The sequence below is a fragment of the Dermacentor andersoni genome, chromosome 3 (genome assembly GCF_023375885.2).
Source record: "Dermacentor andersoni chromosome 3, qqDerAnde1_hic_scaffold, whole genome shotgun sequence".
NCBI lineage: Eukaryota > Metazoa > Arthropoda > Arachnida > Ixodida > Ixodidae > Dermacentor > Dermacentor andersoni.
Window position 1 is genome coordinate 130,633,224 of NC_092816.1, and position 24,378 is coordinate 130,657,601.

The following is a 24,378-nucleotide window of genomic DNA, read 5'->3' on the forward strand; positions in this document are numbered from 1 at the left end:
AGAACGTCCAGCTCCCAGGAGCGTTTCGGTTCAAAGCTGATGGCACCGTTCAAGGGTTAGCGGTCGACGTATGCAAGTGACGTTAGAGTATTCGTGGGGCAAAAACGTAACGTCTTCGTCGCTACGTACAGTGATAAGTAGCGTAACCATATAGAAATAAAGGTTCGAATGAAGCGCGACAGAAAACAAAGCAGGGATGCGCTGTACACCTCCGGCGCACCGCAACGCAGGAAGGCGACCGTGTCGGTTGGCGTGCCACCAGAGCAGTCGGACTTCACGGAGAGCATGGCCGACATGGAGGAAGAGTTTACGGTGCCCCTCTCTCCGAAGTTGGTCGTCATGTTCGTCATGCACATGAGCGTCATGCTGCTCATGCTCTACTACTTCTATCGATATCTTGGTAAGAGCCTCGCCACCAGATTGCGATCGTTGCCGTTTTGCGTCGCTACGATAGCATACGGCACTGACGCAAATTTAGCATTGTGGTCGCGAAAGAACTATTGTAGTGTGAGATAATATCGTTGCTGATGCGAGTCGTGTTTCGTGGAAGGAATGATGCACTAGCTCTCCTCCAACTCAAAATGTGTTGTTCAGGTACGTATGTAAACGGCGAAAATGCTTTAATTGGAAAACAAGAAATTTCATGACGACGCTTTTTGTTTCCCCGACTAGGAAAACCTATGTTTGTAGCAGGTACAATTTTGATTTAGGTTTTCAAGCGTTTACGAAACCCTCAAATTAAATATTTATCAATGAATGTGAACTAAAAAAATGCGAACTGTGGACCAAATGGGATATCGTAATCACGTAAACCACATAAATATGCTATACCGTATAAAGTGGACAGATATTATGTAGTAATTAAGAGTTTCCGTGTAATTAATACAATTTCTATGTAGTTTGTCAAAAAAATATATTCGTACATTAAAGCTAAATTCCGAGTAAGTAATATCAATTTTCTTCACTTTCCGAATGGGTAGTCTCTAGCAGTTTAGTAAACAAAAATGAGAGTAATAAAACAACTTGTTCCATGCAGCCGGTGATACGTTTATATTTATCTTTTCATTGCACCAAGTTCCATCAAATTCGGTGCAAAAACAACATTCTGATTCAAGGATATTTGTATAGCAGCTACTGGTGCAAAGCTTTCTCCTATCTACGCCCTTCTTTTTTTATCCCTGAAGCCCCGTTATGCACAACCACAAAAATGCAGCATACCATGTGCTCGCCGACGTGCGTGCGTGCGCGTGCTGTGTGTAGATAATACGTGCCGATAAATTACTATCTGGTGCACGAGCTGGCTAGTGCGATTGCGAAAGAATTAAATGCACCCCACAGATGGCATATTCGACCTACACGTGTTTTCACAGTAGCCATTTCTGAACAAAGCCGCGCAGATAACTCTGGCAGTGCGTGTGTCATCTTGAAGGCAGCAGCGTAGACAGTGGTCACACTGAAAATAGTTTTGCGCTCTTGCGTATTGGCCTCGAGCTCCACCACTGGAAAAGCTGGCGCCACCGTCGGCGTGGCGTCCTATTAGGGATCACGTGGACATAGCGGCCGCGTCGGCTGCTTCGGGAGCGCCGAAGCGAGCTGAATACGAGAGTTTAAATTCCCTCGTACGCTGCGGTCCTCATTTAATGGACCTCATTTAATGGCGAGATTCTCCCGCTTCGAGTGTCTCCTTTACAATGCTTGAAAGCCCTACAATAGGCAGTGGCTGCCTTTGAGGGCGCGCAACATGGTAGGCTACTGTTCGGTGCCGCAGTGCCGGACGTACGCAACGGAACCCGGTGTCAGCCTTATTCACACGTAGCCGCAGGACAAGAAGCTACGTGAAGCTTGACTCGCGAAACATCAAACCGGCAAACAGTCATCGGCTACAACTCGGTTATGCAGCAAGCACAGACACGAGGAAAATTTCTGCTACGGCGACGGGTCTGCGATGTTCGGTAAACGCGCACTGCGACCCTCGCCCCAGTCCGCTGCCCGGCTAATGTCATGACGGTTTGGTCAAGGGAGCGGTAAGAAGCACATTAAACAAAAGCATGGCATATGGTCATGTTTGTGTTATGAATTAATGCATTGGATTAAAAAAAAAGCAGTAGGAAATCGCACGCTGAGAACACCGATACACATACAGTGCGACGCAACTCGAGAAATAATACTGAAACGTCCAAGAATTTAGAAGAAAAAAGAAGATTGAATCGTCGCGACGGCACATGACATCGTAGGCGTCGAAGTCTCTACAATGAAATTATTTTTGAACAGGTCTGATAGCGCCCACGCAACATTGGTTGCTTGCATACTGTCAAATGCTCATATTCGGCGACCTAAAGCTCATGGCACGATACGAAAACGCGTACACGGCGAAAGCGAAACAGTGCGCGGACAAGCATGCAGACGCGCAGTCGGTCGCTGCAAATCTGTGCGATCGCTGCATTGAGGCTTCATTCTATTACGCTCCGTTTAGTTATACAAACACTATAAGAACATATTTAGCATAGTTTGCTCTCAGCGTTTACCTACCTTTCACGCAAGAAGCCGGTTCGGGAGACTCCATCGCGGCGACCGCGCGCAGTGGCGTTCACTGTACGTATTCGGTGAAGAGATAGCGTCTGTAAACGATTCTGTGCTTTAAGTTTGCCCAAGATTATTATTTCGACAGTACAAAACTTCTTTCGTTTCGAAAGTACTTACAGAAATGTCTGGGAGAGCTCGCGCGTGGTGTTTTCAGTGAGCGCTGACAGCAAAACCTATGAGGAGCGCGCCGCGTGATCCCTCATACTACGCCAGCGAGGCGGTTCCGATAGATGGCGACTCCGCAACTCCTCGCCGCCAATACTATCGCCTTTCGCTACGCTTCTTGCCGTTTAACGTTGCTGGCACGCCGTGCTCTCCGCGCTCGCGTGGTAAAATTATGGCATGCTCTTCGTTAGCCTGAAGTGCGCTTCAACGGCGAAAGTTTGCAATAGCCAGTGATCCTTAGTCTTTGCTGTAGAAGGTTTATTCCCCGCAATTTTTTTCTGGAGCTTTAATGGCGAAAGTTAACATATGGACACTCCAGGCGCATTTCTGCCGTCGCCCTCGCCATCGTCGTGACGTTCGTTCCGTGTGAAGTCCAAGGGCGATAACACGGTCACCGCAGGTCGTACGCTGTATGTGCGAGTGAAAGCGCGCGAGGGTAGGGAGCGATCGCTGCTCAATGTGGCGCGCGCTCAGAACGAAAGGGGAGAACAAAGGCTCCCCCTTTCATCTTCCCTTGCGCGAAATGCCGTGAGGGGTCGGAGGGAGGGAGGGAGGACGGCGTTGTGCTCGGGCAGCAAATGCTTGTTTCGCGACAGGGCGGAAGGGGAATTGACGATCGCGGCTCAATCTTATGGTCGATAGGGAGGAAAGCGGGGAGGCAGCGTGGAAAGGAGGGGGCGGCCTCGACTCTGCAAACAAATGCATACTTTGCACGGCTTCGCGCGCCGTATCTTCAAAGGGATCTGCAGACGTCTCATACCGTTGTGCGCGCTGTGTTTTCGCCACTTTTGAGTTGAAGCGATCGACAGCACGAAGGTCACTTCGCTCGCTGCTGCTGCCGCGCTTGAACAAGCGTTTTGACAGCGTGCGTCCGCGCTCATCGAGTGTGATTTGTTCATGTTCGCTTGTGGCGCTCTGACACCGTGCTTGATAATTCAGTTACCAAGCGAATGTGTCCAATTTGAGACGGCCGATAAAACTAATATCCTTACTTCGTGCAGCTGTTTACTAATCTGCTATCGCAATCGATGCTCTGCCTCTCGGCCAAAACTGTGACAGTTTTCGGTTAAGACGGTAAAGTAGTTAATTTATGTGCTCGTGTTTGACCATTGTTCTACCTTTGCTTAGAAGCTCGTGAAATTTTCTCTCGAGACAATTAACAGAGCAAGCTGAACATATTCCTTGGGGTGGGCAGCGCAACCCGGACGAAGAACAAACGGAAGTGGGCGATACTAGTGTATACGAGCGCTGGTATCGTCCACTTCTTGTTGTCCTTCGCCCGGATTGCCCACCCCAAGGAATATATTGATTGACCTAATTCATTAATTTAGGCTTCGTGTCAGGCATCAGTACACGAGCTTAATCTTTTCGAGAGCAATTATATTGCAAGAAATCTGGTAACCGCCTAAGACAAGTCAACCATCTAATGTTTCCTGGCTTCGAGTAACATATCCCCCATTAATCAGCGGCGTTTCTGATCAGCGGTTCCGTTAATACTCAGAAATGTGCTCGCAAATGCTGTCGCAGCAATTCCCTTACATATGGGCGTGACATGCAGTGTACTTCATTGTCGTCCTCTTCGCGTTGGCATCGGCGGCAGCTCTGATCTCCTGCCTGGAACCTCTCGTCAGCCGAATCAACATCGGGACGTCGAAGTATGTGGTCATTTTTCGTATAGCGGCGACAGTGCCTCAAAAAACTTTGTTTCACAGGAGCCGTCAACGTCGGATAGCAAGCATAATGTATTGAAGTATAGGAGTGCACGCAGCTGTTTCGTGCATTTAGCTCCGTTATTCTCCTTCTACTTTATAATTTTCATCCAGACACTTTATTTGCCAGGTTGTGTTGATGGTGAACAAGCAACAGTAGTTAAACTGTTGTTCACCAAACGAACTCTCTATTTGGCGAACTCGTGCCCGAAAGAAGAGTAACATTCCGACTACGAAACGTTAGTGACGAACACAATCGTAGGTCGCCGAAACCTTATCTACATGTCAAGTGCGCCGGTTATCTATGCATGACTCATTGTACATCGCATTGTGATCACTGATGCTCACGTACGTTCCAGAATGCACAGCACTATACACATCGCTCACGCAATCTGATTAGACGAGATTAGACCAAACGAGAATCACCGACTACTTTCGAGAAAGTTCAGAAGCGTGTAGGTGCGCCTAAACCCCGAGCGATAACTCTGTAACAGTGGTTAGCCGGTGAAACTCGATCACCGGAGAAAGGCAAACAATGCACGCGTGTCAATATTACAACACTGTGAAACAATTTAGGTACCCGCCAATGTGATGCAATTTACCGTCATTTTGCAGTAATGCGCATAGGTACCCGAGCCTGTCGAACCATGGCGACTCAGAATTCAATGCAGCGCTACTGAGAGCTATCAAAACAAAGCGAAGCGATTATCCCAAAATACCGTTCTAGTGATAGCACTGCAAGGAGTTGCGAAGAAGTTCATAAAATGTAATGCTGAAAGCTAAATATTTAAGGTGCCCTGCTGTTGCCCGTGAAGCTGTGTTCACTGGTGGTCTCAGCGCACTCAACTTTTCCTACCAGGAGAGTCGCGTTCCCACCCTCGTGCGCGGTAAATGCTGTTGCGTGGACCATATTAGTAAACACGTTGTTGCTATCATTCTATCCATTCATCATGCATTCTACTCACTCTTGTTTTTCAGGGTTCCCAATAAGTTCCCAACTTGCTTCCAGACGCCCATGGAGGTCAGGCAGGTGGCGCTGCTGGCGTTTGGTATCTTCGTGGCAATAGCCTGGTTCTTGCTGCGACGCAACGACACATTCGGCTGGATCCTGCAAGACGTGCTGGGCGTCGCATTCTGCATAAACATGCTCAAGAGCTTCCACCTTCCCAACTTGAAGGTACTCAGCAACGTTACGGTTGAGCATGTAAATGCGTAAGCAAAGCGGGGATATTTCATCTGGTCACAACAGTCGATGCGAAGTGCAAGACCCACTTGGCCCGTGTATCCGGGTCACCCACGGCCAGTCTGCACTAATCACCCCTCGGCAATCGTGTCTTCAATACAAAACACTCGCAACCAATCCTCCGCGCGCACTATCAATTTACAGAAAGATATGTCACAGCTACATTAATTTTCCAGAGGAAAAGTGGAAAGTCACCTATCAATAGAAAGGTCAGGTAAGGAGACAAAACCTCTCCAATGCTATTCACTGCATGCTTAGAAGTTTTTAAGCTATTAGACTGGGAAGGCTTAGGAGTGAGGATCAATGGCAAACATTTCAATAACCTTCGGCTTGCAGATTGCGTTGTCCTGTTCAACAACCCAGGAATTGAGATGGTACAAATGATTTTGGACCTTAACTGATAAAGTGCAAGAGTAGGGTTGAAGATCATTCTGGAGAAGACAAAGGTAATGTTCAAAAGCCTGGCAAGGGAGCATGAATTCATGGTCGTTAGTCAGCCTCTAGAGTCTGTACAGGAGTACGTTTATCTAGGTCAATTACTCGCAGCGGTCGCTCTCCATGAGAACGAAACCTGCAGAAGAATAAGAACTAGTTGTGTTACCAACGGCAGGCTTACCAAAACCTGATTGGGAGCTAACCACTGTCCGTTAGAAACAAAAATGTACAATCGTTATATTCTATATATACCGGTGCTAACATATGAGGCAGAAATTTGGAGGTTAACAAAGAAGCTCTAGCACATGACCGCGCAAAGAGCGATGGAACGGATATATGTTAGGCATAACGTTAGGAGACAGGAAGAGAGCGGTGCGGATGAGACAGGAAGCGGAGACAGCCCATATTCTAGTTGACATTACGAGAAAATAATGGAGCTGGGCAGGCAATGTATTGCGTAGGGAAGATAACTGGTGGGCCATTAGAGTTGCAGAATGGGTGATAAAGAAGGAAAGCGCAGTCAAGGACGGCAGAAAACTAGGTGGGGTGATGAAATGAGGAAATTTGTAGGCGCAAATTGGAATCACCTAGCGCAAGACACGGTTAATTAGACATCGCTGGCAGAGGCCTTCGTCCAGCGTATGGCATAAATAGACGATGATGATGATGATGATTATGATGATGATGATGTCACAACAAAGGCTGCGAATTGTTTCACTTCTCTCACCTAGAAAAGAAAACCATGTGCTTTTAAACAGTTCGGTGTAGGAAGAAACACGATGGCATTTGGAACGTGAACTGGACTAAAAAATATATATCATTGAAATATTCCTTTATCTTGAGATATATTGTGTAGAACGCACATATGGTAGTAGCCAATGTTCAACGGATAGCTTAATAATCGGGAGATGCGGACATTGCCTGCATGACATATTGCAATTTTCAGGTGGCTACTTTAAAGGACTCACTTATTACTGTTTTAAATACTCAAATAGAGGGATCAGGAAACACTTATTCAACGTACGCATAGTAAGGAAACGTTGCCGATTTGTCGTAGAGATTGCGGTAAACATGTGAGCCAAATATCGTAATGCGTGAAGCAGGTAATTTGCAATCACGCCTCAAAACATAAAAAAAAAACTCGCTTTCTCTTCCGCAATGTGGTCATGCAGCGTCATCGCAAGCCGCTGGGCCCACCCACGCTAATGGCTGGTTTCGTGATTGTGAGAACGTTCGCAGCAATACATATTCGCTAATCTTGAGTTAAATAATCGAAGCATATATGTGTCATCATCATCATCAGCAGCAGCCTGGCTACGCCCACTGCAGGTAAATTGCCTCTCCCATACCTCTAAAACTGCCCCCGTCATGTCCTAATTGTGGCCATGTTGTCCTTGCAAAATTCTCAATCTCATCCGCCTACCTAACTTTCTGCTACCCCCTGCTACGCTTCCCTTTTCTTGGAATCCAGTCCTATAACCTTTAATAACCATCGCTTATCTTACCTTCTCTTGGAATCCAGTCCGTAACCTTCGGCTATCTTACCTCCTTATTACATGCCCTGCCCATGCCCATTTCTTTTTCTTGATTTCAACTAAGATGTCATTAACTCGCGTTTGTTCCCTCACCCAATCTGCTCTCTTCTTATCCCCCTTAACGTTACACCCATCATTCTTCTTTCCATAGCTCGTTGCATCTTCCTCAATTTAAGTAGAACCCTTTTCGTAAGCGTCCAGGTTTCTCCTTAGATGAGTACTGGTGAGACATAGCTGTTACACATTTCTCTCTTGAGGGATAATGACAACCTGCTGTTCATGATCTGAGAGTGCCTGCCAAACGCACAATTCTTCTGATTATTTCAGTCTCTTGATCCGGATCCGCAGTCACTATCTTCCCTGAGTAGATGTATTCCCTTACCACTTCCAGTGCCTCGCTACCTATCGTAAACTGCTGTTCTCTTCCGAGACTGTTAAACATTACTTTAGTTTTCTGCAGATTAATTTTTAGACCAACCCTCCTGCTTTGCCTGTCCAGGTAAGGGAGCATGCATTGCAATTGGTCCCCTGAGTTACTAAGCAAGGCAATATTATCAGCGAATCGCAAGTTACTAAGATATTCTCCATTAACTCTTATCCCCAATTCTTCCCAATCCAGGTCTCTGATTACCTCCTGTAAACACGCTGTGAATAGCATTGGAGAGATCGTATCTCCCTGCCTGACGCCTTTCTTTACTGAGATTTTGTTGCTTGATTTATGGAGGACTTCGGTGGCTGTGGGGCCGATATAGATATCTTTGAGTACATTTACATACGGCTCGTCTACACCCTGATTCCGCAGTGCTTCCATGACTGCTGAGGTTTCGACTGAATCAAACACTTTCTCGTAATCAATGAAAGCTATATATATATAAGGGTTGATTATATTCCGCACATTTCTCTATCACATAATTCATAGTGTGAATATGGTCTATTGTTGAGTAGCATTAACGAAATCCAGCCTGGCCCTTTGATTGACAGAAGTCAAAGGTGTTCCTGATTCTATTTGCAATTACCTTAGTAAATACTTAGTAAAGATATGTGTATCCGATCTCAAACAAAAAATAGGAAAACAGTTAAACATTGTCTCATTTTTGAACTGCCGGTGACACATGACAATTGCGCGTAGCTGCGTAGGCTGCGCGTGGCCTGTGAGATAGCAGCGGTTGAGCTGCGCAGCGAAGCCTGTACCGCCGCTGCCACGGGAGGCCGCGGCGCCTCGATGTCATCGCCGCCGAGACACCCAATTTCTTTTCTTTTTTTTGGGGGGGGGGCTTTGACCCTGTGATTCTTTTCCCCTTTGTAGCTTCCAACGCCCTAGCGAGGACGGAAAGAGAGACAAAGGTGATTATCGGTGCACCAACTCCGCGCATACTTGAAGGAATCGAAAAACTTCGCGGCTAGGAATTCGTGGGACGAAGGTCGTGAATAGTGAGGCCATTCTGTGATTAGTTAAAAAATTGTTTAGGGCCCCTTAACACACGCTTGAAATTTCGAAGTTGAGGCCAGGCACTAGTGAACGGGGAAGTTCGTCTGTTTACCATAATCCAAGACTAGCACCAGTTTACGGACATTGGTCCTTAAAATGTGCTACGAAATACATTGGTGTTGTAGTTGGGTTTCCCAAAAGCCTGCTCTTGGCAGTTAGATACACCACACTGCATTTTTTTTTTTAGTTCTCGAGGTGGATATTTCGTATCGGTTTGGTGCTGGTCTTAGAATTTCGAACTGAAGAAAACGGCAGATTGGGCGAGTTAGTGGTTTTCCATAACGTTTAAAAGCGGCGCTAAAACTCGCCGTCTGTGTACCATGCTCTATTCTGTTGTCCGGTGTACGTTTTTAGCGCTGTTCTTAAACATTTTAGAATTTCGGTTGAGCCGCATGCGTTCAGTATTCCCTCTGCTTCAATGTCTCATTTGAAACGTATGTGTTGCAAATCTATTGAAGTTAATTACTGGATGATTTGATTAGATAACTAGACATTGCAATTTCTTGTACAGAATCTTCCCGCTCCTGGAAAAAGCACTTAGAATGCTATCTGCAACATGACATACAAGAAAATTCTATTCGAACAAAATAATCCGAGGACACTTAAGCCGTTCTTTTGAGTTCCGAATGCGAAAGCATTAATGCCCAATTGAACGCCGCTGAGGTGTCTTTCGAGTTTTGCGCTGCGAGCAAGCTACCATAGCGGTACGTGCTGCACGAGCCAGCAAGCAGCAGCAGACTGTGGTGCCAACGCCGCTGGCCGCCGGCGTCCTGCGCGACGAGAGACCGAGGACGCAGCAGCGGCCACCAAGGCCGGCAGGCCCACGCAGCAGCTACGCCCAGTGGGGGGTGAGAGAGAGACACTCCGCGCGCCGCCTTTCGAGAGCGAGGCGCGCGCTTGTGACGTGGTGTCGCGGCGATGCCCTCTACCCTTACGCAACACCTGGCGCGCTGTTGCGGCAGCAGATGTCCCGTTTCGCTCACTCTGCTCCGTCGAGGCGCGCTCGTGACGTGGCGTTGCAGCCAATGGGAAATTATGTGCCGGTTACCTGGTACAGACACCGGCTATTTCGCTCCAGGGGCCATTTGATGTATTCGCATCAAAAAGGGAAAAAGAAAGACGTGACCTATCCTCCGTCACGCCTTTTTACATGCATACAAATCATACTCTTGAGAATGCGCCCCATAGCAATGAAAGTACCCTCCTAGACCCGTTATCCCTGCCAAATGAGTGTCGGCTGTGCTGCATGCACGTCTGGCTTTGCAATGTGCTGAGAAGAGCACTGCTATACGTAGTTTCTCTTTGATAGTATCAAGCGCCATGCGCGACAACTCGCCGCACCTTGCCCTTTATTATGCGCCAGAGAAGCCGGTGCTACAGCCACAGATTTCGATTCCCGCATTCAAGAGGCACTATTTTTGCTCACACCGACTCTTCTCATGTTCTTTTACTCTTTTCCTTTTTTTTTCTGCTCTTGCAGCTCCTTTCGCTGCTGCTGAGCCTGCTGCTCATCTACGACGTCTTTTTCGTGTTCATCACGCCATTTCTGCGTGCGGTAAGAACACTTGGCGTTGCAGCCACAACATTTCTGTGTTCCTGTGCGGTACTAGTTCCATATTCCGCCATGCAGCTTCATACTAGAGCGCGAAGTCATGGGAGCTTGCGTAGCTCCTGTGGGCGCGAACGCGAATATCGGACCGTATTAGATATCCGTAGGGAAGTTGTTTTTTTGCCGTGGCAATTACACGGACACTGGAGGCGCTTTCACGCTGTCGCAGCCATGTTGCTATACTAGGCGTGACGGCCCATGCGTGGCCAGTGCGCCGAGTGTTGGAGGTCACGTCATCTGTTGCAGGGGCGAAGGCGATCGTGTCAAGGCGAACCGACGAGGATGCTGCATCGATGTGCGAGCGTCACGTGACATTTTGAGTTCTCGGAGGCGCAGCACAGTGAAATACTAAATTGAGCGGTAGCCCGGAGCGTTCGGCTTGCGGTAGCGGGGAGGCCCGCTCCCCGCTGGTCCTGCTCATTATCCCAGCCTTGTTACCGCTTGTGCTCACATTTATCGACTACGCTCACATTTATCGACTATGGCGAACCGGGCCAATTGGAACTTCATGTCAGCAGCAGCGAACGTTCAATTTGCTGCAATTTAATCTGCGAGTAAAAGTGTGACCCTTAATTATTTCATATGGTATTCTACTGTGGTTCGCCCTTCGAGCGTAACAGCGACTTTTTTTTAACCACTTGAACCTGGAAGCGAGGCCACGTGATTTCAGGAAATGTAGCGCTATCCTTGAAAACTGGTAACATTGATTTATCGACTACGACGTCCGGCACTAATTTATTGACAGGTAAAAGCAAGTCATTTACCTTACGGTAGAATTTCGTGCCTAATGCGTGGTAACATTTTGCGTCAGTTTATAGTACACCACTCTGACTAGTTGCTCTAGGAAACCCCGTGTATATCTTTCTTGGTGTATTCGTCGCAATATCAGCCATGAACACCCATTTTACTAAACAAGCGGACAGGAAACTATTATACCCGTGACGAAAGATAAGTCACTAACCATGCGACGTGAACTAATTAGTCTGTCGACTGTTAGCGCGCCTACGAAGCTTTGTTTCCTCCCTGGTGAACCACGCGGTAACCTTTGCGCGTGCCGCACCTGGTGCGACAATCGATCTCTTTCCAACGGCGTGCAGAATCGCGAGAGCGTGATGGTCGAGGTGGCCAAAGGAGGCAGCGTCATGGAGACGCTGCCCATGGTCATCAAATTCCCTCGGGTCGTGCGAGGCCCCTACCAGAAATGCTTCCTGCTCAAATTCTCCATCCTGGGCCTCGGCGACATCTTGGCACCAGGCGAGTAACATCAGTTGGACAAAAAAAAAAAAACAGGCTATGCACCCATGGCTCGCTACACGAACCTTTTTGATATTGCGCCCCACACGAATGCGGCCTCCGCGGCCGGCAATCGAGTACGCGACCACGTGTTAGGCTGCGGCAAGCCATTGCCACTCGGAGATCGCAGTGAGTTTCCCGAAGACAATGTTAGTGTGGAGCGTACTTGGCGATCTATAAAACAGACATTACATGCGCAGGCGACAACGGATGCAAATGAATGTGTGCAATTGAGTTTCTCAGAGACGCTTCGCTGTGAAGTTCATTCGCAGAGCCTTGTTCTTTCTACTTGTTGTTTCAAGTGAGAGCTGTTGGTGCGCCGCTATGTCTGTTTTACGCCTACACATATGGTGAGAATCCGGCTTTCGCTCGCTCATGTCCAGTTTTAATTTGGGAGCTCAGAACCGGTACGTCACGGAATTGCAGCAAGCGCATAAAAGAGGTTACAAATGCAAGCTTCCTATGAAGACCAGGGCTTCGCAGTCCTCGGAAGGGACAAGCTGCTTTTTCTTACAGGGAGAGAAGTGGATAGATCAGAAATTACCTGCCTAACAAAGCTGACAGCTTTTACGCTCTAATCATTGCATATCAGCCAATAACAGTAATAACTATTCGCTTATTTGTGGTGTTTAGCGACAGTCTGCTTTCTTGTGTTTCATCGCAGGTCTCCTTTTGTCCTACTGCCACGCATTCGATCTTCTTGCCCTTGGAAAAAGATTCTACTTTTACATTTCGAGCGCTTGTAAGTAGTGGGCTCATTCCTAAACACTACCACGTATGGCGTTGTCGCAGCTGTGACTTTGATTGATTGTCGCAAACATATACTTGTTTGATATATCGCTTTATACAACACTTTGTAGATGTTGAGCAAAACGAGAACAAGGTGAAAGCAGGAGCAAACGTTTCGACAAGTGAACTTGTCTTCTTCAAGGTCTTGAAGCCCCGCCTTGAGGAAGACAAGTCAACTAGTCGAAACGTTGGCTCCTGCTTTCACCTTGTTCTCGTTTTGCTCATCGTCTTGAATTTCCATCTCCCGCCTTCCCCGTGTTTTCCCTGGACTTTGTAGATCTGTATGACATGTAGGTGGAACACTATCGTCTGCTTGAACAGTCTTCTTAACCCTGCATAGTGGAGCACTGGCTGCAAGATAAATTTATTTTTCACAATTACACAGGCAACTGTTTTGATCTCTTTGGGTTGTCGATACACCAAGGTTAACAAAAAGCTGACACGTGAAATGCGCTTACAAAGCGGTGAAAATACTTACACGTCGTCGCAGCTTGAACCATCTCTCATGATATTGAGGCACACCTGAGCGCCGTAACAGGAAAGTAATATTTTGGGGGGCAGGCACCCTTTTCGTCAGATTACCTCTCTCTCTGGCTTACTCTTCCCAGATAGGCAGACTTTGTCTCCTAAGCGATTACATGAATCAGAATTATTGGCATCATGTGCGCTTGTTTGTGATGGCCGTGGAAACCACAGAAGGCTCGGCACAAGTATGTCGCGTTTATCGTTCAAGTACAACCACGCAAATACTGTGCTGCAAGGTTTACGGGCTTTCAAGAATCATTAAAGCAAGACGTAAAGAAGGTCATATGAATGTAGACCTACACTATTGCTCAAAAAACAGATGGCTTACACATGTGACTTTAATGAACTGCAATGAACAAATCAAAGCGAAAAGACACATTCGAAGGTCAATTAATGTAATTTCAGTAACACTTGTGGCATCAGCCGACATTGCTGTGCTTCACAGAGATTTACTCTGCACACAGTTTGTGTCAGTTCGCAGTAAGCTTCAGATTGATAAGCATACGCCAACATGGTCAACGAGTGGTTACAAATTAGAAGAACATATTACTGACAAGCCATTTATCATTTAAAGGGAACGTGATAGCTTACTATTGCCACTAAATCATAAGTTTTGCAGAAAATTACAGGCCGCAAAACAAACCTTGGAAATAGCAAATGACTTTTTCGCAGTAGTCACAACAGCTGTTCACAAGTATTTTTGTCTTGTTGATAGCAACAACGTGTTCACTCGCACTGCAGCTCACTTCGTGTAATAGCCTAGAAATGTACTGGTATTATTTCTAAATACGTCAAAACGAATGGTTTAATTAAAGAAGGTCCTCCTCTGAGAGACCCATTGCCAGTTCTTGTTCCCTTTCTTTCTTGGTGGAAAGCTAAGTATTGGCTCTTTTTTTAACCGAATATGTAGGTCCAGAGAAAACAGTTTTTGACTACGCTACGTGAAATATAGTTGGTTCGATGTACCATACGCAGCGTTCTTCACCATGGAACTTACTATGCGCATGTATGGCCCTGATGCCTTCTGGGGACTCCCAGAAATCAGCAAGTCAACACTGGGGTGTGAACTGCCGTGAGGACAAACATTGTAGTGTTTTCCCCGCGTGTGGTGCCATAGTTAAGTCTGTTGTCCACAGGAAAGCATGAGCTGTTGTCGAATAACATGCCCTTAAACGGATTTTTCGCTTGTCCTGTTTCTGCAGCCTACGGCTTGGGCATGGTGGCCACCTTCGCTGCGTTGGAGCTGATGCACAACGCGCAGCCGGCGCTACTCTACCTCGTGCCCTTCACGATCATCCCCACGGTGACCACGGCTTGGTTCAAGGGACACCTGTTCGCCATATGGAACGGAGTCAAGGTGCTCCGTAGCGTTCCGACTTTAGTTTCCTGCGGCGTGTCTTGCCACAGTGCCATTTATTTGCATAGTGCGAGGACATATATATATATAGTTGCTGCTGAAAGTATAGGGGACTGACTTGGAAAAATTTAAGCAGACTCAATTTCAGTTGACATTTGCGTAATGCGAAGCATGCTTGGTTCGCTAGGAAATAGTTGTTGTGAATCATATCGGATTTCTGCAGCAAACGGTTAATGATTTAGCGACGTGTGTATCCTACGGACCTGTCTGTCCATAGAGCGGATCCCAGCTAACGTTATCCAAGTTATTCAAATAAAAAGAGGCCTTGCGAAAACATGGTGCAAGATAACGTTTTAAGGCGTACGGTATTCGGTCCTCCGACTTTGAGGCCCGAGTGCCGTATATCTAATAACTGTGCATTCAACAATGTACGTTTCCTTTTTGTTCGTTCGCACCTTGGCGAACGTTAGCTGGGACCTACGGTATATATATATATATATATATATATATATATATATATATATATATGCACTTGTAGGTTGAGGATACACGTAGAAAAAAGCTGATGCTTTATTTCCTACGTTTCCGCCGTGGTCCGGCATTCGTCAGGAAATACATGAAACGGTAAGGCATTGTGCCTAAATACGTACATGGCATAGGGAAGACCCCTGTGCTCTTATTCACTGCCAATACACATAGCTGTTGTAAGGAGCTCTCACTCGTGACAAATCAACAGTACATAAAAAAAAAACATGTGCGACGGGATGGCTGAAAATAGGTCCGCAAAGTAACTCTATATAAACAAAAACAGGATTTACAGAAAAGATGGCACGTGGTTAAAACAGAAGAAAAGAGAAAAAGAAAGAGAAAGAAAATGCGCGACGAGATGGTTTTGAACAGGTTCGTAAGGCACACATTAATTTTGCACTCGACTTTGGCATCAAACAGTTAGAATCTTCACTCTGCTTGACGCATCAAGATGGGCTTTTAATGCATGTCCATATCAGAAAGACCACTTACGCCAGAATTCTTAGAACGTACCTTGTGTCGTCGTTTACATATTACAAGAGAGAACTTCGACTAATCTGTTCTGCGGAAAAATTGGAAAGATAGAGGAACTTGAACTCCCCCACGCAGACTTTCACGTAAAGTAATGCACTTAATTAATTGCTTGTAATCCGTTGAAATTTCTGGTAGTGTTGTAATTATTCAAAAAGGTTATTTATTCGGCAGCGCTCATTGTAATTCAATTACTTTTTGCCGTAACCAATTACATGTGACAAGTTTTATTAAAGAAACAAGATGTAACAAGCGACGCTATTTTCAACATTCGAATTTGGCATCACCTACACATAGAGAACATGGCGTTCGGCCTCTGGTGACAATTTCCCATTTCTATGTGGCACCACCGCCACTAAGTCAGAAAGTTAGTCTTCAGTAAGTTTATACTTGGCTTTTGCCATTGTCCGGTGTTCGCACGTTACAAGGTTTTCATATGTTAGAATACCGCCCCTTCCTCCAGCGACCACATTGAGGGAGTTTTCAGTGTCGCTGCCAGAAGTCTTCCCAAGAAATCCGCAGAAGACGACTGACGAGAATTTGGAAACGCAATTTTGAAAAGTTAACCTAAGCAATGTGGGAATGGCCGCAGAAGCCACACTGACAAGGAGAGTCCAGCTCTTTCTCTTTACTTAATTTATTAAATAGCAGCAATAGCTGAAAGGAAAATAACCTAAAAGTGATAAAGAACTTTCTAGTAATTATTGCGCTATTTCGTGGGATAGTAATCGGTCCATTGTAATCAATTACATTTTTAAACGAAGTAATCGTAATTCGCTACTGCTTTTCTGTAGCCTGTACAACTGGGCACCCTCCTGACTATAGCATAAACCTAAACGGAAACCCATAGAGATTCCTCTGAAACGAAGCCCTGAAGTTGAAGAAAAGTTCGACCTGGTTCGAAGATGAAACCTTCCGAAGACCGTAGATCGTAGTAGTTTGAATAGCACCCGCCTCGGAATTCGTTTCCGGACTGGACGCTCTTCCGCCTGAGTTAACCGGGAGGCTAGCAGATTGCGGAGGGAGGCCTGAATTTATCGACCACTCGAAGTACCGGCACACTGAACATGGCGAATCGGTTCTGCGAGAATGGGAATGGAGGGAGAAGTTTCATAGGAACGGAAAAATTTTCATTCACCTAAGTGTGGCGTTTCTAGAAATAATTTTGCTTAAAATTTAGTTCAGGAATTTAGTTTTTTGGGGCCCTATAGCGTAAAACTATTCCAACATATTTCTATTCCAATCTCCTGACGTCAAATTTGCGTAACCGCCAACGCAAGCACCGGGCGGTCACCCGCAGGGTTGTCTGAACAGACCAATCAAACGCTCTCCTCGTTCATAGCAGGTCACTTTTGTTTGCTTGAAAAACGAATAACATTGCCTACACTGGACGGCTTGTCGCATCTAATTGGCTGACAAGAGGCGAGGAGAACGCTCAAGTGGAGAGGGATTCGATGGGGCCGAGCCACTGCACTGAAAGTCGATAACCGGACGAAGAGGGTGGTGCCGGCGTCTACGATTGGTCGGCTTTCCCTTACTTAGCTTGCGGTGGCTGGTTGAAAATCGCGGCGGCATGCAACGGAAGCTCAAGAATGACGCTAAAACGGACCCTCAGCAAAGAAGAGTTGGCAGAATGCGGGGGTAAACGTGCCGAAAGTGCTCGATAACGTTACACGGCCACGCAAAAAGCTTTATTATACGCAAATACACCCATGCTCTCCGGCAAGTGCGAGTAGCCAGCGTCTGAGCGATCGGCGGCAGCCATCTTTTATTCCTTTCGGAACGGGGCAGCCTGCGGCTATTCCGAAGAAAATTCAGTTTTGTTCAGCATATTAATGCATCTTTATCGCATACACGTCACTTTGACGCGGCGAGTCCTTGCGGTTTTGTGACGTCGCGTGACAGGCAGGTGAAGTGGGTGCAGCCCGAAAACTTTTTACCAATAGCCGAGGGCTAATGGCGAAAAGGGGTCGAATCAGAAATAACTGTTTTTCTTTTTTCCGTGAAATCATGCATAATCGGTGTGTACACATCATATCAGATGGGGAGGTATCGCGGTTATCGTGACGTCGCGTGACAGACAGGTGAAGTGGGGGTGGTCGAAAAAAGTTTTTGACCAATCGTGGAGGGCTGATAGCAGAATTGGAATAGAAAAGTTTGGAATAGTTTTACGTTATAGCGCCCTTGCATCGAATATCCGGGCTACATTTTCTAACCTGAACCCACCCAATATTGCAAAGGTTTTACCTGTAGCCTCATGCTACTCCAGTGTGGATTACAATTCTTATTTTTCAAGAAATACATTTTTACAGGATAATGACAACGTTCACCGCAAACTAGCAGCTGGCAATGAGTACTGTTTAGGTTCATAACCTTAAGTAGCTCATCCCTCAAGAAATTCCGGTAATATAGCAAGCTTTGCTTTTAATGAGTGTTTTGCTAGAGAAATCGGTGTACGGTGTCGCAGTGCCGATGCAGTAAGAAGGCTGACGCTGCCGAAACGCCCGAGCAACGCGCTGCTTATTCGGAAACGCCGAGAGTGACGAAGTGGGACCACATAGAACAGCGTGCGCCAAGTCCTAGCGAGTGTACACGATGGCAACTTAATCAGTGCGTATAATCACCCAATGCCTGTTTGCGTTTACCGAAGTGCGGCTCGGAGGCCCCTTTGTGCGGGTAACGTACTGTTGGAATCGCACCGCTGGCCCGAGTTGTTGGGGTCTCGGTGCTGACGCCCGTTATTGCCAATGGGTCGCAAGCCCCAAGGGTAGCGTTGGCCTGGCGGCCTGGGGCACTGGAAGCATCCGAAGGTCCCGGCAAAGCATGAGAAGACTGGTAACAGAACAACTTGTTTATTCTAACATAGCAAAAGAGCGGCCGGTCAGGTCGACCGAAGTGGAGAGACGGGAGAGCACGTAACTCAACAGTACAAATCGGAGCCTCTCTCTTGGCGTCCGGGGGCAGCTGCTCTTATACTCCCGGCGTCGCGGTCCAAAAGGGAAGGAGGGAAGGTCACGGGATGAAGGTCACGGGACGGCGCAGCAGGAGCCCACGACGGCGCGAACTGTCGGGCCGAGAGACCTGCTGAACCGAGTGTAGTGACGCATTGCCAACCGCCCACACGACGGCGCGATCGGTTGAGCCGAGAGACCTCCAGGCTCCTCATTCGGGGAACTCCGCTCCCCGGCTGCCGCGCTTTGACAAGCGAGGGCACACACACACACACGCACACACGAAGACACGTGGCACTGAAACACGCCTGGACACGCTTGGCGGGTAGGCGTTGCGGCGGCGTCGAACAGGCCAAAATGTCCGCCGTTTTGAACAAAGCCCCGGCGTCCGTTGCATCCGCGCCGGCATTACCGCGCGTTGTAGGCGAAACGTAACAGACCGCCCCGCCGGGGGAAGGAGATCCCGATGGTCAGGGGACTGCATCCGCTGTCCGGAGGGATGTCGCTCGATGATGCTCATAACCGAAGTTGGGCGTCCTTGGGCGTTTCTTGAGCGCAGCGCACAGAGAAGGCCTCGTTCTCACGTTCAGGTGCACACAGGACACTGCAAAGTGACTTCGGGAGAGTTGACATTTTTGTTCTCGTTTCCGGCAAGCGTTAGAACCACGCCAAAAGTCAACCGCTCAGTCAGCAAGCACGGCACAACCCTCACTAAGCCCTGCCAGGCTCTTCCCCCTTTTATACTGCTGCCTAGTTCCTTACAGTAGTTTAGCAGCACTCAGAACGCGTCCACAAATCGGAAAAATTGCACTAAAAAGCACATCATCACTTTGAAACACTACACAAAAGCAATAAGTTAAAAATCCTGCCTCAGGAAGAAAAACATCAGTAACAAACAATTTTGAGGCTGATTCCCACGTTAGGGGCTTCGACTTAAGCCATCGGCGTTACCGTTGAGACTCCCCTTTTTGTAACGCACCTCAAAGGAATATTGTTGCAAAGCGAGGCTCCAGCGCAGGAGGCAGCCATTTTTGGGAGAGATGGTCTGCAGCCATTGGAGAGGGCAGTGATCCGTTTCAATGATAAACCTCGAGCCGGCTAGGTAACATGACAATTTCTGAACGGCCCACACGATACACGCACACTCTTTCTCGGTGGCGCTATACGCCTGCTCACGACTGGTCAGCTTACGACTAGCATACAGGACGGGGTGTTCTACTTCTCCATTTTCCCGTTGGCACAGTACAACGCCCATGCCTCGCTCACTAGCATCACACTGAACAACGAACCCTTTTGTGTAGTCGGGCGATCGTAGCACAGGCTGGCTTGTTAGGGCGCTCTTTAGGGCGCTAAAAGCTCTTTCCTTCGTCTCATCCCAGACGACTGTTTGCGGCTCTGTCTTTCTTAGAGCATCCGTCAAGGGAGCCGCGATATCAGAGTACCTGGGGATGTACCTCTGATAGTAGCCGGCGACACCTAAGAACGACCGAATATCGGTCTTCGTGCGCGGTCGCGGGAAGTCTCGCACAGCGGCCACCTTTATTTCAGAGGGGCGGCGACGACCCCGACCAATCACGTGTCCGAGGTAGACAACCTCGGCCTGTGCTAACTGGCACTTGGGAGCCTTGACTGTCAAGCCCGCATCGCGCAGGCGGGTTAGCACTGCCCGCAAGTGCGCCATATGCTCAGGCCAGGATGCGGAGAATATCGCTACGTCGTCTAGATACGGTAAAGCGAATTCTTGCTGTCCCCGCAACACTTTATCCATGAGGCTTGAAAAGCAGTATGGCGCGTTCTTCAAACCAAAACTCAAAACTTTAGGACGGAATGTCCCCATGGGTGAAATGAACGCCGCATACCTACTAGCCTCTTCTGTAAGTGGAACCTGCCAATAACCCCTGACAAGATCTAGGGTGGAAATAAACTGAGCGCTACTCACTCTCTCAAGGCGCTCCTCGATGTTAGGGATCGGATAAATTTGATCCTTAGTGATGGAATTAAGCCTGCGGTAGTCGACGCAAGGACGAGGTTCCTTGCCCGGTACCTCAACTAAAATCAAAGGGGAGGTATAATCACTCTCACCCGCTTCAATAACACCGAGCTGTAGCATTTTCTTTACCTCAGCCTCCATAATATCGCTCTGGCGGGGTGACACCCGGTACGCCTTGGATCGTACTGGCTCTGGGGAGGTAAGTTCTATGTCATGAGTAAGGACAGAAGTCCTACCAGGCCTCTCAGAGAACAGACCTTGAAACTCTTGTAAGAGCTGGTGTAGTTCTGTTTTCTGCTCAGGCGACAGCGATGCTTTCCTTATTAAGTCACTAATGACTTGATCGGTGTCTTTCCTGTTCGTCACTGAGCCTAGTCCCGGAAGCTCGACCGGAAGCTCTTCTAACTTTCCCGCATCGGGAATTTCCTCTCCAGTATCTGGTGCCTTTAACGCTACAGGCTCAATTTTATCCCGTTCGGGCGTGCTCTGAATACTAGCTTGCTGCGCCTCTGACCCTTTTTCATCGTTTAACAACGTCGACCCCGCAACTACCGCCTTTGCAGCGAGCTCCCGAACCTTCGATCTGGTTAAGGCCTGAACGCTAGCCTCACCAAACAAAAGCCCCTTCTCGCGCAGGAGGTGATCGGACCTGTTCGAAAATAGGTACGGGTACTGGGGGGGCAGCATAGATGACACTGCGGCCTCCGTCTCAAGTGCTCCGAAAGGTCCTTCAATAAGCACTTTTGCTACTGGCAGACACACGCTATGAGCTTCCACTGCTTGCTTGATCCATGCGCACTCGCCCGTGAACATATCGGGTTCTACGTAAGAGGGGTGAACTACATCCATTGTAGCTGCGGAATCGCGAAGCACTCGGCACTCTTTCCCGTTCACGAGGAGGTCTCGCATGTAAGGCTCGAGAAGCTTCATGTTCTCGTCAGTGCTGCATATAGACAAAAACACGACTTGTGTTTTTGTTTCTGGACACTGCGCCGAAAAGTGACCCGGCTTCTGGCACGTATAACAAACGCGCGCTTGCCTCATCTCGAACCGCTTTCTGCGTTCGGCTTCGGTTGCCGCCGTCTCCTTACGTTCGGTCGGACTGCTTTCACTCGCATCCGCACTACGTGTATCCCCCTTTGCTCTCATGGGTGTGAACTTCGGCCTCTCAAACTTGGAGCCAAATTCACCCTTTTGACCGTCCTTAGCTCCGCGAGCCCGACGCGTCACAAACTCCTCGGCTAACTCAGCGGCTCTAGCCACCGTACTAACGTCTGGCCTATCCAAGACCCAGTACCGCACGTTCTCAGGTAACCGACTATAAAACTGTTCTAGCCCGAAACACTGCAGAACTTTCTCGTGGTCACCAAACGCTTTCTCTTCTTTGAGCCACTCCTGCATGTTTGACATAAGCCTGTACGCAAACTCTGTATATGACTCACTTCTGCCTTTCTCGTTTTCCCGAAACTTCCGACGGAACGCCTCCGCTGACAGCCGGTACTTTTTTAGCAGACTCGATTTCACTTTGTCGAAATCCTCTGCCTCCTCTCTCTCCAAGCGAGCGACTACGTCGGCCGCCTCGCCGGGTAGCAAAGTGAGCAAGCGCTGTGGCCACGTTTCCCGAGAGAACCCCTGCTTCTCGCACGTTCGCTCAAAGTTAACCAGGAACAAACCAATGTCCTCTCCAAGCTTAAACGGCCGCATCAGGTCAGTCATTTTGAACAATACTCGTTCTCCTGCACCGTGTGCCTGACTTCCATTACGAGCGCGTTCCATCTCTAACTCGAGACGCTTCATTTCCAACGCGTGTTGACGGTCGCGCTCTTCTTTTTCTTTCTCTTTTTGTTCTTTAAGTTCACGCTCATCTTTCTCTTTCTGTTCTTTACGTTCGCGCTCATCTTTCTCTTTCTGTTCTTTAAGTTCGCGCTCCTGTTTCTCTTTTTGCTCCTCCCTCTCCTCAATGGTCTCAAGGCATTCCGACAGCTCGTCATCCTCAGCTTCTAACTCAAGAATAGCCCTTAGCAGTTCTGGTTTTCTGAGTTTGTCTGAGACATCCAGACCCAACTCTCTCGCAAGCTCCAACAATTTCGGTTTGCGCAACGACTTCAAATCCATGGCTGCTCTGAATGCTGCTTTCTCTACTGCCTACTATTGTCTTGCCGCAAACTAACCCGGTAGCAACGACAACCACAATTACCAGCTCTGTTTCTAACACTAACAAAAGCCTGGCAGAACTCAGAAGAAGAAAGTCCCGCACTCACCAAACCTTGCAGCCAAGACTTCAGCGCAGTCGTTCCGCTGCAGGCAACCAGTCATCACACAGGGCTCGTTGCACTGCTCCCGGATGGTCGTTGAGCTGCTCAGCATACAGTCAACCGCATCTCTTCGCTGCTGGCCTCCGTTGTCGCGATCTCACCGCTGGCAACCAGATGTTGTAATCGCACCGCTGGCCCGAGTTGTTGGGGTCTCGGTGCTGACGCCCGTTATTGCCAATGGGTCGCAAGCCCCAAGGGTAGCGTTGGCCTGGCGGCCTGGGGCACTGGAAGCATCCGAAGGTCCCGGCAAAGCATGAGAAGACTGGTAACACAACAACTTGTTTATTCTAACATAGCAAAAGAGCGGCCGGTCAGGTCGACCGAAGTGGAGAGACGGGAGAGCACGTAACTCAACAGTACAAATCGGAGCCTCTCTCTTGGCGTCCGGGGGCAGCTGCTCTTATACTCCCGGCGTCGCGGTCCAAAAGGGAAGGAAGGAAGGTCACGGGATGAAGGTCACGGGACGGCGCAGCAGGAGCCCACGACGGCGCGAACTGTCGGGCCGAGAGACCTGCTGAACCGAGTGTAGTGACGCATTGCCAACCGCCCACACGACGGCGCGATCGGTTGAGCCGAGAGACCTCCAGGCTCCTCATTCGGGGAACTCCGCTCCCCGGCTGCCGCGCTTTGACAAGCGAGGGCACACACACACACACGCACACACGAAGACACGTGGCACTGAAACACGCCTGGACACGCTTGGCGGGTAGGCGTTGCGGCGGCGTCGAACAGGCCAAAATGTCCGCCGTTTTGAACAAAGCCCCGGCGTCCGTTGCATCCGCGCCGGCATTACCGCGCGTTGTAGGCGAAACGTAACAGTACGCTCTAATCGGTCGTTGCTCAATATGAAGCTTGCGGATGAACCACAACCAGTACACATAGTGTACACTATGACAAAGTCAAACAGTACGTGTATACGCATACCAGTGACCTATATAGACAGCGATAGGGGCATCGCTTGTGCTTTCGTATATATCTCGCTCAAGCGCATAAGGAGCCCCCAGATTTTTTTTTGCATATATTAAGGAGATCAAAGTAAAGCACCGCCGCCTAATCTTTGGCACACCGCCTTCATGCGCTCCGTCAGTTGCCGGACAGCTACTCGAGGCACCAGGCGACCGACGAGTCGAAGAACCCGACGCCACGCTCAAGTCCAGGAAACCGCGGAGTCGCGGCTACCAGGTCTACGGTTAAGCTGATTCCGGACGACGAGGAAGACACCGTAAATGGCGCTGGGATGCAGCAGAAGCGCAAGTCGAAGACATCAGAGGACCCAGGTGAACGAAAGGAACCGAGGGGGGACCGATAGGGTGCATCGGTTTCAAACGCGC

General features: G+C 48.4%; 1 protein-coding gene across 1 annotated transcript; it reads left to right on the forward strand.

Annotated features, from left to right (window-relative positions):
* The first annotated feature begins 294 nt into the window (after positions 1–294).
* LOC129383178 (signal peptide peptidase-like 2B) lies at positions 295–24,378 on the forward strand. Its single transcript, XM_055067483.2, has 8 exons — positions 295–400; positions 4,307–4,403; positions 5,436–5,634; positions 10,640–10,714; positions 11,866–12,022; positions 12,726–12,803; positions 14,578–14,732; positions 24,135–24,378. The coding sequence occupies exons 1-8, from the start codon at positions 295–297 to the stop codon at positions 24,354–24,356; spliced, it is 1,089 nt and encodes a 362-aa protein (XP_054923458.2). The 3' UTR covers positions 24,357–24,378.

Coding starts and splice junctions, on each gene's coding strand:
- LOC129383178 (XM_055067483.2), top strand. CDS start 295: ATGGAGGAAGAGTTTACGGTGCCCCTCTCTCCGAAGTTGGTCGTCATG. Junction 5,635..10,639: donor TCCACCTTCCCAACTTGAAG/GTACTCAGCAAC, acceptor CTGCTCTTGCAG/CTCCTTTCGCTGCTGCTGAG. Junction 12,023..12,725: donor CGGCGACATCTTGGCACCAG/GCGAGTAACATC, acceptor GTTTCATCGCAG/GTCTCCTTTTGTCCTACTGC.